Source organism: Ranitomeya imitator, chromosome 2 (genome assembly GCF_032444005.1).
Source record: "Ranitomeya imitator isolate aRanImi1 chromosome 2, aRanImi1.pri, whole genome shotgun sequence".
NCBI lineage: Eukaryota > Metazoa > Chordata > Amphibia > Anura > Dendrobatidae > Ranitomeya > Ranitomeya imitator.
In genome coordinates, this window is record NC_091283.1 from 249,048,417 (window position 1) to 249,062,542 (window position 14,126).

Here is a 14,126-nt window from a genome sequence, read left to right on the forward strand (position 1 = left end):
TACACCTCCATACGTTTGCTGCGTTTATATTTGCCTGAAGGGCACATTTCATTCATTGGGCATCAATGAGGTATCATCTTCTCAGCGGCAGGGAACGCTGCATTGTGCCTGGTAACGTATGATATGGGGTGCCAGAATTAGGGCAGGCTGTAAGCTAGCTATACCAGTTATTTGCCTGGTTAAGCACTGGATTTTTTTTAGGAACAGCATTCTGTATTTGCTACAGGCCTGTGATATGACTGGGAGACATTGCTCACATTTTAGGATCCAACAAGTATTTGTCTTTGTTGGGATTTCTTTAGCTGGCAGCACAAGGGATTAAATATATGTATTGTCATTGTGTTATTCTGCCAATTTGCTTACATGTTCTCTGCATGACTTGCACATTTGTTGTATATTTGTATATGGATCCTTGTTACTGTATTTGGGGGGATGTGGGTAGGTCCGTCTAGTTTTTAAATGTTTTTAAATGTTTGTTTCTCCCTGTTTTGCCTTTGTGTATGGTGAGGTGTCATAATAAAATGTATTATATTAGGCTGATCCCACTGTGTGCATATTCAGGGCCGTATTTAGAGTTTCTGCTGCCCTAGGCACTTTTAGTGCTGCCTCCCCCATTGGTGAGTATGACACTATCCGCAGTGACTTTGGCAATAATCGCTGTTGTGAAATTCGCCTTTTGCAGCAGATCGGGCAGTTTTTCTGCATCTGCCACGTAACGGATCCCTTACGGCAACACTGCGTTTGGTTTCATTCATTCCCTACGGGATTTGTGGTACTTGCTGTGATCTGGGAAATGCAGTACCATACCCCCCAACTGTTGAAGAAGGGAAAAAGGTGTAAAGGTTGCGGTGCACGTAGTGCGCCGCGGCAAATTTTGGTCCACGCCTCTGACCACACCCATTTCACAACTAATCACACCCATATCCAAGTCCCAACCACACCCATTCAGCACTGCTGATCACACTGTTTCATATACAATAATTAAAACCAAAAGAATATGGCCACGCAGTGCTCCATACTGTATAATGGCTACGCAGTGCTCCACATACTGTATAATGGACCTACATGATGCTCCATACTGTATAACGGTCACACATGATGCTCCATACTGTATAATGGTGGCACATGATGCTCAATACTGTATAATGGCCACACATGATGCTCAATACTGTATAATGACCTCACATGATGCTCAATACTGTATAATGACCGCACATGATGCTCCATACTGTATAATGGCCATACATGATGCTCCATACTTTATAATGGCCCCACATGATGCTCAATACTGTATAATGGCCCCACATGATGCTCAATACTGTATAATGACCTCACATGATGCTCAATACTGTATAATGACCGCACATGATGCTCCATACTGTATAATGGCCATACATGATGCTCCATACTTTATAATGGCCCCACATGATGCTCAATACTGTATAATGGCCCCACATGATGCTCCATACTGTACAATGACCGCACATGATGCTCAATACTGTATAATGACCACACATGATGCTCCATACTGTATAATGGCCGCACATGATGCTCAATACTGTATAATGACCGCACATGATGCTCCATACTGTATAATGACCCCACATGGTGCTCCATACTGTATAATGGCCGCACATGATGCTCCATACTGTATAATGGCCGCACATGATGCTCCATACTGTATAATGGCCACACATGATGCTCCATACTGTATAATGGCCCCAAATGATGCTCAATACTGTATAATGACCGCACATGATGCTCCATACTGTATAATGACCCCACATGATGCTCCATATTGTATAATGGCCATGGCTCATATCCCCCTCCCCTCCTCCTGTATGCATGGCTCATAATTCCCCCCCCCCCTCCCTATGCATGGCTGATGGCTCATAATTCCTCCCCCCTCCCTATGCATGGCTGATGGCTCATAATTCCCCCCCCCTCCTTCCCTATGCATGGCTGATGGCTCACAATTCCCCCCTCCCCCCTATGCATGGCTGATGGCGCTCACAATTCCCCCTCCCCTCCCTATGCATGGCTGATGACGCTCATAATTCCCCCCCTCCCTATGCATGGCTGATGGCGCTCATAATTCCCCCCCCCTCCCTATGCATGGCTGATGGTGCTCATAATTCCCCCCCCTCCCTATGCATGGCTGATGGCGCTCATAATTCCCCCTCCCCTCCCTATGCATGGCTGATGACGCTCATAATTCCCCCCCCCTCCCTATGCATGGCTGATGGCGCTCATAATTCCCCCCCCCTCCCTATGCATGGCTGATGGCGCTCATAATTCCCCCCCTCCGTCCCCTCCCTATGCATGGCTGATGGCGCTCATAATTCCCCCCCCTCCCTATGCATGGCTGATGGCGCTCATAATTCCCCCCCCTCCCTATGCATGGCTGATGGCGCTCATAATTCCCCCCCCCCCTCCCTATGCATGGCTGATGGCGCTCATAATTCCCCCCCCTATGCATGGCTCATGGCGCTCATAATTCCCCCCCCCCTATGCATGGCTGATGGCGCTCATAATTCCCCCCCCCCTCCCTATGCATGGCTGATCGCTCATAATTCCCCCCCCCTATGCATGGCTGATGGCGCTCATAATTCCCCCCCCCCTATGCATGGCTGATGGCGCTCATAATTCCCCCCCCCTCCCTATGCATGGCTGATGGCGCTCATAATTCCCCCCCCTCCCTATGCATGGCTGATGGCGCTCATAATTCCCCCCCCTCCCTATGCATGGCTGATGGCTCATAATTCCCCCCCCTCCCTATGCATGGCTGATGGCGCTCATAATTCCCCCTCCCTCCCTATGCATGGCTGATGGCTCATAATTCCCCCCCCCTCCCTATGCATGGCTGATGGCGCTCATAATTCCCCCCCCTCCCTATGCATGGCTGATGGCGCTCATAATTCCCCCCCCCCTCCCTATACATGGCTGATGGCTCATAATTCCCCCCCCTCCCTATGCATGGCTGATGGCGCTCATAATTCCCCCCCACCTCCCTATGCATGGCTGATGGCGCTCATAATTCCCCCCCCCCTCCCTATGCATGGCTGATGGCTCATAATTCCCCCCCCTCCCTATGCATGGCTGATGGCGCTCATAATTCCCCCCCCTCCCTATGCATGGCTGATGGCGCTCATAATTCCCCCCCCTCCCTATGCATGGCTGATGGCTCATAATTCCCCCCCCCTCCCTATGCATGGCTCAGAGTCATCTCTCCACCCCCTCCCCGCTCCTTCTCCCGGGCCATCTTGCATGGCGTGGGTGGCTTCCCATCCTCCCCCCGCCCCCCGTCCCTCAGTCATACTCACCTGTCAGCTGCCTGTCTGTCCCACACGCTGCGCCGACATCCCTCCGGGCCGGCTCCGGCACTGTCCCGCGGCGCCGCAGCGCCTTCGTCCTGACTGAGTGAGCGGTCATGTGGTACCGCTAATTAAGGTCATGAATATGCGCATATTCATGACCTTAATTAGCGGTGCCACGTGACCGCTCACTCAGGGTGCGCTACAGACGCTGAGACCAGGCATCGCTGGAGCAGGTGAGTATCGTCTTCAGGGATGGTGGGTGTAACTCGAAGACTTGGAGGTGGGGGGACTCGGAGGTGGGGGCCGTCGGGCGCGTTTTTGACCCGGGTCGGGACTTATAAAAAAAAAAAAAACACACCTTGCTCAGGTGCCGCCCCCCGCAATGTCGCCGCCCTAGGCACGTGCCCTCGCGTGCCTAGTGGCCCGCACCCCTTTCCTTTGCTTGGCGCCAAATCTGTTCTGCCTTTGGGGCTCCGGCCTTTATAATATCAGTAACTGCGTCATCAAGGTCTCCTGACCAGGTGCACCCTCTAGACTCTTCCCTCCGGAAACCCTCCCTCTTCCCATTGATGTCACATGGTCCCGTCTGGACGGCAGATAGCAGTCTGTACAAATGCAGCACAGCCCAGAGGAGTCTTTTTTATGACTCTCCTTTTTACACCCCTTATGTAATATATATGATGGCGCTCACACAGTATAATGTTTCCACAGTACTGGCATCTCTCGTAAAAAAGGTATTTTCACACTACTGCCATACCCCCACACAGTATAATGTTCTCATAGTACCACCATACCCCACACACAGTATAATGTTACTACAGTACCGCCATACCCTCACACACAGTATAATGTTCTCATAGTACCGCCATACCCCCACACACAGTATTATGTTCTCATAGTACCGCCATACCCCCCCACAGTATAATGTTCTCATAGTACCGCCATACCCCCACACACAGTATAATGTTCTCATAGTACCGCCATACCCCTCCACAGTATAATGTTCTCATAGTACCGCCATACCCCCACACACAGTATAATGTTCTCATAGTACCCCCATACCCCCCACATAGTATAATGTTCCTACAGTACCGCCATACCCCCCACAGTATAATCTTCTCATAGTACCGCCATACCCCCACACACAGTATAATGCTCTCATAGTACCGCCATACCCCCACACACAGTATAATGTTCTCATAGTACCGCCATACCCCCACACAGTATAATGTTCTCATAGTACCGCCATACCCCCACACAGTATAATGTTCTCATAGTACCGCCATACCCCCACACACAATATAATGTTCTCATAGTACCGTCATACCCCAACACAGTATAATGTTCTCATAGTACCACCATACCCCCACACAGTATAATGTTCTCATAGTACCGCCATACCCCCCCACAGTATAATGTGCTCAAAGTACCGCCATACCCCCATACAGTATAATGTTCCTACAGTACCGCTATACCCCCCACACAGTATAATCTACTCATAGTACCGCCATACCCTGACACAGTATAATGTTCCTACAGTACCGCCATACCCCCACACACAATATAATGTTCTCATAGTACCGCCATACCCCCACAGTATAATGTTCTCATAGTACCACCATACCCCCACACAGTATAATGTTCTTATAGTACCGCCATACCCCCACATACAGTATAATGTTCTCACAGTACCGCCATACACCCACACACAATATAATGTTCTCATAGTACCGCCATACCCCCACACAGTATAATGTTCTCAAAGTACCGCCATACCCCCCCACAGTATAATGTTCTCAAAGTACCGCCATTCCCCCATACAGTATAATGTTCCTACAGTACCGCTATACCCCCCACACAGTATAATCTACTCATAGTACCGCCATACCCCCACACAGTATAATGTTCCTACAGTACCGCCATACCCCCACACAGTATAATGTTCCTACAGTACCGCCATACCCCCACACACAGTATAATGTTCTCATAGTACCACCATATCCCCACACACAGTATAATGTTCTCATAGTACAGCCATACCCCCACACACAGAATAATGTTCTCATAGTACCTTCATACCCCCACACACAGTATAATGTTCCTACAATACCGCTATACCCCCACACACAGTATAATGTTCTCATAGTACGGCCATATCCCCACACATAGTATAATGTTCCTACAGTTCCTCCATACCCCCATACAGTATAATGTTCTCATAGTACCGCCATACCCCCCCACACAGTATAATGTTCCTACAGTACCGCCATACCCCCACACACACTATAATGTTCCTGCAGTACCTCCATCCCACCACACACAGTATAATCTTCTCATAGTACCGCCATCCCACCACACACAGTATAATGTTCTCAAACTACCGCCATACCCCCACACACAGTATAATGTACCTACAGTACCTCCATCCCAACACACGCAGTTTAATCTCACAGTACCGCCATACCCCCACGCACAGTATAATGTTCTCATAGTATCGACATACCCCCATACACAGTATAATGTTCTCATAGTGCCACCATACCCCCACACACAGTATAATGTTCCTACAGTACCGCCATACCCCCACACACAGTATAATGTTCTCATAGTACCGCCATACCCCCACACAATATAATGTACCTACAGAACCTCCATCCCACCACACACAGTATTATCTTCTCGTAGCACCGCCATACCACCACACACAGTATAACCTTCTCATAGTACCTCCATATCCCCACACACAGTATAACCTTCTCGTAGTACCGCTATACTCCCACACACAGTATAATGTTCCTTCAATACCTCCATCCCACCACATACAGTATAATCTTCTCATAGTACTGCCATACCACCACACAGTATAATGTTCTCACAGTACCTCCATCCCACCACACACAGTATAATATTCTCATAGTACTGCCATACCTCCACACACAATTTAATGTTCCTACAGTACCTCCACCCCACCACACACAGTATAATCTTCTCATAGTATCGCCATACCCCCACGCACAGTATAATGTTCCTACAGTACCGCCATACCCCACACACACACAGTATAATGTTCTCATGGTACCGGTATACCCCCACACACAGTATAATCTTATCATACTAGTGCCATACCCCCACACACAGTATAATCTTCTCATAGTACCGCCATATCCCCGCACACACAGTATAATGTTCCTACAGTACCGCCATACCCCCACACACAGTACAATGTTCCTACAGTACCTCCATCCCACCACACACAGTATAACCTTCTCATAGGACCTCCATACCCCCACACACAGTATAATGTTCCTACAGTACCTCCATCCCCCCACACACAGTATAATCTTGTCATAGTATCGCCATACCCCCACACACAGTATAATGTTCCTACAGTACCGCCATACCCCTCACACACAGTATAATATCCCCACAGTACTGCCATCCCCCCCACTTTTTAATGTTCCCACAGTACTGCCCCCTACATGCACAATATGGTACTATCCACCCAGGGGTGCACCTATCATGAGGTAACTTGAATCAGTTGCCTCAGGCGGCACCACCTGCTGATAAGAAGGGGAGTGGCATCTGCCGGGGGCCATTCTTTCAGATGCCGGCTTGTGCCTGCATATTTGGCCGCTCTTCTCTCTCTGACATCCTGCTATCTCCTGCTCTGCCGCCCGCTTCATACTGGGGGAATATGCACTTTGATTACTGGTGTGAAGTGGCTTTTACCCTCCAGGTTCAGAAACTCAGAGAGGGGAGGCGTCCTGCAGGAGAAGAACACTGGCCAATGAATGCTCTCACATCACTGACAGAAGAGCTGATTGGCCATTGCTCCTGTGCTCCTGCATGGCGCGTCTTTGGAGGGAAGAAGTGAGAGCCAGGAAATAAGAGCAGAGAAGCCACCTGTGCTGGAAGATACCGAGGAAAAGCAGCTTCAATCCACAAGGTGACAGATCTGCTGGGCAACCCCCGCACAGAGAGTGGGTGTTGGGCTCAGCTGCTGTGAGTAGGGGAAGCTTCACATATACACCAGCTCCCACCCCTGTAGCACTGAAGAGTTGCGTGTATGTGTTTGGGTTGCATGTCGTGTTGTGTCTGTGTGGGTTGTGTCTCTCTGTCTTTGTGTGTAGGTTGTGTCTTTCTGTGTGGGTTTTGTCAGTGGTGTGTCTGCGTGTGTGTGGGTTGTGTGTCTGGGATGTTTGTGTGCAGGTTGTGTCTTTCTGTGGGTTGTCTGTGGTATGGGTTATGTCTGCATGTGTGTGGGTTGTGTCTCTTTTGTGTGTAGGTTGTGTCTTTCTGTGGATTGTGTCTGTGTGTGGGTTGTGTCTCTGTCTGTGTGTGGGTCGTGTCTGTGTTTGGGTTGTGTATGTGTGTGGGTAGTTTGTGTCTCTGGGTGGTGTGTGGGTTGTGACATCGCTGGAGCTGGGTTTCGGTGAGTATTTCCTGGCAAGCGGGGGGGGGGGGGGGTGCACAGGGGATGGGAAGCTGGAGGGGACTCACAAACTTTATTTTTAAGGGGAAAGAAAAAAAAAAAGATTATTCATTCCTTCTTTCCAGTGAACGCTGCTGGGAAGATGGGATGAGTTCCGGCTTCAGCACCACACGCGGGGGGACAGCGCTTACAGTAGCGCTGTCTCCTGCACGGCACACGGACAGCATCCGTGTGCGGTATGTGTTTCCCACGAACACTGACATGTCTCCGTGTTTTCCAAACAGACACTTGGTCCGTGAAAACACGCTGACGTGTGCAGAGACACATTGATTTTAATGTGTCTACGTGAGTCAGTGTCTCCGGTACGTGAGGAAACTGTCACCACACGTACCGAAGCCACTGACGTGTGTAACCGGCCTTATGCTCATTCTTGGTGCAAATACTAATGAACCCAGGATCTATGAGATATTTACCATACGATAGTTGGATAGGCAGGAGTGCATCATCCATAAAGGTCGCCCACTCGGTTGCTATGATGGCTATGAATTGACAGGGCTCAGTGAGGTGTGGTATTGGTCACCCTCTCCTTCCCATCATCACAATTTCAGCGATATCCACACTCCCATGACGGTGATACCGCTGAATAGATTAGTAAATCAGGGAGTGGAAAGCTCCTGATCCACCATTCAGCCTTCACTTCTGAGTCTGAGACTCTGTGCACTGCAGGCACATTGACGTCACTACATCACACCTGTAGTACGGAGCCTCAGTACTCACACCGCACAGACCAGAGCAGTGCACCTCAGGAACCGGGTTGGCTGAGTAGTGTGTGTTTTTTTTTTTCAAATATCAGGAATTGTGGGGGCATCATATTAAGAGAAGAGCTGTTGGGACTCTCATACTGAATGTGTGGCTGGTAGGAGCCATTATATTGGGGTTGTGGTGGACTGTAAATGCCTCCATACTGAATGGGGGTTTTATTTTGTGTAGCAGGTTGTGGTGGCCATAATTAGAGACAAGCGAATATGTTCGGAAAACAATCGCCAAACATAAATTTGGCACAAACATGGTACATTCGGATTCATGATCGGTAACACGAGCATTTTTTCTTAAGATCGGAAAAAGTCGGTAACATTCGGTAAAAGATATAATAGAAGCCGGCAATACATGTGCCGCGTTAAGTAAAATCACAGCCACCAATGTGGGAGACTGGGGTTCAAATCTTGGCTCTACCCTGTTGGACATAATGTACCAGTAGTGGTCCATAACACTATGGTGCCTACCTCAATAAACATGAGAGTGTCACGAGCAAAGAGAGTCATGCTGGCTTAGACGTCGCCTGGATTAACAAGGTCCGCGTCAGATGTTGGAGAACCAGGACAATCTGATGACAAATGGGCTACTGGACCAAACCATACATGGACAAGGTAAGAGATCTGATGAAATAATACTGTAACAGCAGACCAAATGGAAGAGAATATATGAAGCATATGAGGAAACTCTGGATGGATAAAAGACCTGTATGTCCACTAACTGAGAAACAACTAGTCACCCAACATCTCAATATCATAAAGAGAAAGCTATTATCACAACTTGAGATGGATCAACTGCACTGCAGATCCACCCCACATGAAGACCTGGAAGAACAACGTGTGCAACCCCCTGAAGTTCCTGATCCAACCCTGCAACTAGAGAGCACTGCAGCTGGTCTGAAAAACTGAAACAGAAGATCTTAGATAAACTAAATGCCATCAATACCAGACATCAACTGCCAAGGCTCAGCAAAGAAACACCACCATACAGTATGCTAGCGGATGCCAATAGAGCAGCACTTGCATCAATGCCTACCACCACCATAACTCAAACTAATAACCTGATCTATGCTACTGCCTCAGCAATCATGGAAATGCTTGGCTATACAACCAGCAAGAACAACAGAAGTACGTGCTCCCCTTGGAAAAGAAGACTGTTGACAAAGATCAAGGTGTCATGAAGGGAAGTCCGACAACTATCAGAAATACAGAAGTGTGCAAAGATCAAGAATAAGACCAAGCTGGACAAGTACAAATCCTGACCCCAACTGAAGAGACTGCTAAACAAAGGCTCACAGCACTCGCTGCAAGACTAGGGAGATACATTAGAGAAGCTGAGGCCAAGAAGATAAATGCCTTGTTCTCCAAAGAACCATCCAAAGTGTAAAAAACACAACACCAGTGCAATGTGGCTGCAATATCTGAGAATGAAACACAGCAACCACCTAGAGCAGGAAGCAGTCACCATTACAAAAGCAGACATCGATACACTATGCAAAGCCGATGTAGTGAAAACGATTTCCAACTTTGTAACAGACCACGAGGGGGATACCACATCTCCTCCTATGAAATGGGAGGCCCTAAAAAGCGTAATACGGGGCGTTCTCATTTCACATGGTGCGCGCCTGAAGAGGGAGAGGGTTGCGGAAATAATTAATCTATCAGACCAAATTCATAAATTAAGAAACACAACATAAAAGAGACCTTAAGGATGTTACGTTTGCACACCTATCTACAAGGCAAAAGTTGCTTGCCTTATTGGATCAAAAATCACGATACCTCAGGGAAAGGCTCAGAAACCGCTTTTGTCAATTTGGAAATAAAAGCGGCAAGATTTTGGCTAGATATATTAACCCATGTGGTCCAAACACATTTATTCCCTTTATTAAAAACAGGAGAGGGGAGAAGGTGCACAATACCAGGGACATTCTTTCGGGCTTCAGTGACTGTTATAAAGACCTATACAACATAGCTGGACACTACAAAGGTATGTCTACATCTTCACTCCATAACAAAATCAACACATATCTACAACAGAATAGTATACCCCTCCTATCGGAAGATAAGGTACTGGATCTGGAAAGGGAATTTACATTGGAGGAGGTGTTGGAAACTATTAAAGGCCTGAAACGGGAAAAGTCCAGGTCCAGACGGGTATTCAGCAGGTTTTTATAAATTATTCTCCACATCGCAATTCTATTTCCTCCGGCGGTTCCTTTCCTCCTTGGGCTTTAGCCGCCCACATCACGGTCTTACCAAAACCGGATAAGGATCCCTCGTTGTGTAACAACTATCGCCCAATATCCCTGATAAATTTAGACGTTAAAATTTATGCAAAAATGATTGCAAATAGATTGAGCCCTCTACTTCCGGGTGTGATAAATCAGGATCAGGTGGGCTTTGTCCCGGGTAAGGAGGCGCGGGATAACACCATATCGACCATCTCTTTAATAGACCGGGCGGGAGGGTAAGGGGGGGGGGGGGGTGTGAGATCCCATGTGCATCCTGTCGATTGATGCTGAAAAAGCCTTCAACAGAGTTTTTATTTCAGGCCTTGAGGGGGATTGGTCTGGGAGAAAATATGCTACATAGAATTAAGGCCCTGTATGCCTCGCCTAGCGCCCTTTCGGACGCATTTGCAATCAGGAATGGTACGAGGCAGGGGTGCCCGCTTTCCCCACTCTTGTACATCTTGTCGATGGAATATCTGGCCACCGCCATACGTAATAATCCCTCTATCAGGGGAGTTAAACTAAGATCGGAGGAGCACAAGTTGGCACTTTTTGCCGACGACATCCTTTTATATATTACTTCCCCTATAACTAGTATACCAAATATTATATCAGAACTACAAAAGTTTGGTCTTCTGTGTGACAATGGCTGGAGCTTATGTTCCCGGGGATGCTAGATTTCTCCCACCCGGTCAGTGTCTGCTGAGGTGTTGTGGAGTGGGAAAAACTGTTGCTCATAACAACCAATCACAGCTCAGCTTCTTTTAAACAGTTGTGTTGAAATGAAAGATGCTTAGTGATTGGTTGCTATGTGGAATGGGCGTCGCTTGACACACACACACACACACACATATACACTCAGCTTTATATATATACAGTATATATATATATATATATATAATTTTTTTTTCCATTGGAGGGTCCAATTCCAGCTGTTGCTGTCGGACCTGTGATTTCTATCTCCTCCACTGTGTACAGGATAATAGAGTATAATAAAGTAGTTATGGACGAGATTTAACTAACATTGTGCAGTGACTCTGCTTTCCATATAGTGATGGATATTTCTTGTTGGTGAATCTATGATGTTTTTCACTTTAACCCTTTGATAAACCCCTCTGATCAGTGCGATCATACAACATACAAGCCTCTGATGGCTCCGGTGATGCCCTGTACTACTGTAGTGCCGTGTATCATCACTGCTGTCAGTGTAATACTAACGGCCCCATACACATGAGATAAGAGTTGGCTGAACGGTCATTTGGCAGACGGCCATCTCTCCCGACTCCCCCATACACACAAATATTCCAGCTTTCCTGGGGTCTGTATGAGAGAGTCGCCTCCAGACTCCTCTAGCGGAGGATTATCTACAGGAAGAACAAACGGATTATCCTCTGAAATTCAGGATGTCAGATCCTTCTCTGCCTTGGCATCATCTGTCGGGAGGCCCCCAAATACATTATATAGTCGCCCAAACCCCCGAAATCAGTGATTACATGGAACTTTAGTCTAATGTGTATGGGGGCGGTAAAAGGTAACTTATTGGACACTGCCTCTGGCCTAATAGACCTTCATACATTGCAGCCCAGACACCATTATTAGGCATGTAAGTACCGTAATAACTAGGCCGCCCCATTCTATCCAGTACTTGGGGGCGGGGGGCATTCAGCCAAACTGTCACCTTCTTAGGGTACCATCACACTAAGCGACGCTGCAGCGATACCGACAACGATGTCGATCGCTGCAGCGTCGCTGTTTGGTCGCTGGAGAGCTGTCACACAGACAGCTCTCCAGCGACCAACGATCCCGAAGTCCCCTGGTAACCAGGGTAAACATCGGGTTACTAAGCGCAGGGCAGCGCTTAGTAACCCGATGTTTACCCTGGTTACCAGCGTAAACGTAAAAAAAACAAACACTACATACTTAGCTTCCGTGTCTGTCCTCCGGCGCTCTGCTTTCCTCTGCACTGTCAGCGCCGGTGAGCCGGAAAGCAGAGCGGTGACGTCACCGCTGTGCTTTACGGCTGGCCGGCGCTCACAGCCAGTGCAGAGAAGCACAGCGCGTGGGGACAGACACAGAAGGTAAGTATGTAGTGTTTGTTTTTTTAACGTTTACGTTGGTAACCAGGGTAAACATCGGGTTACTAAGCACGGCCCTGCGCTTAGTAACCCGATGTTTACCCTGGTTACCAGTGAAGACATCGCTGGATTGGCGTCACACATGCCGATCCAGCGATGACAGCGGGAGTCCAGCGACGAAATAAAGTGCTGGACTTTCCTCAGCGACCAACGATCTCCCAGCAGGGGCCTGATCGTTGGTCGCTGTCACACATAACGATTTCCTTAACGATATCGTTGCTACGTCACAAAAAGCAACGATATCGTTAACGATATCGTTATGTGTGACGGTACCTTTAGATGTCATGTTTGCTTTTCACAGCAGCAAGTGGTTAAACTGCCAGGGTTTTTATTGAAGCCTCATCTGTGCCGTCCCTGCGGTGCACATCTATGTTCTGGGGCACAAAAAGATTAATTTCTTTTTAATAAAGGTTTAACATGTTAAAAATTATAAAATGTGTCTTCTGCTTTTTCCTTGTTTTTTTCTATTTACAAGAATTGTTGGAGCCAATTTTCTTTAGAAACATTTCAATATCTGTTTTTTTTTTCTGGTGTTTTTCCTATAATATAGGAAAGCCTAAGGCCAGAAATAAACCCCATAAGTCACTGTACATGGAGACTTTGGGATCAGATAATTTCTGTCCGCGTTTATTGTGGAAACAAAAAAGCCTAAAACTTCTGTGTGTGAATCAGAGCTGAGATCTAACGTGATAGAAGATTACAGTGCGGGGAAGACGGGAAACCTTCATATAGAGGCCGGTGGTGATGGAGTCAGTGACCGACTCTGGCCAAATATGTTTCTAGAGCCGTAGTAGATGAAGATGTCGTCCTCATCATGAAGTAGTTATTTCTCATGTCGCATGAAATGAATATTTCCTGCAGTATTGCTAATGCCGATTCCAGGGTCGGTAAATGAGACGAGAATTAGCGTTCTGGAAGATGAGTCTATGAGAAACGTATTCAGCTGCCGACTCCGAGGAGGAAACTGCTTGTTGTCTGTGGCCTAAATATATAGGATTTATTAGTAAATGTAAAGAAGGAAACTAAATACTGTAAAATAATAAATCTCATATGTTTCCCTTATTGTCCCCAGTAATTGTATTATTACACAGGATTCATATGATGTTACATCGGCTCATCTTCTCATTCAGGTCTCTACAATATCGGTCCTCTCAGTGAAGATCTTCTACAAAAGAAAATTTTCCTGATTTACCCATCAA

At 47.4% G+C, this 14,126-nt stretch overlaps 1 protein-coding gene across 1 annotated transcript in view; it reads left to right on the top strand.

The window, feature by feature from the left end:
• The first annotated feature begins 9,112 nt into the window (after positions 1–9,112).
• Positions 9,113–14,126, top strand: part of LOC138666354 (oocyte zinc finger protein XlCOF8.4-like) — a 137,088-nt gene continuing 132,074 nt past the window's right edge. Inside the window, exons 1-2 of the mRNA XM_069754582.1 lie at positions 9,113–9,176; positions 9,645–9,689. Of these exons, the coding sequence (XP_069610683.1) occupies positions 9,113–9,176; positions 9,645–9,689 (109 nt within the window). The remainder of the gene's footprint in view (positions 9,177–9,644; positions 9,690–14,126) is intronic.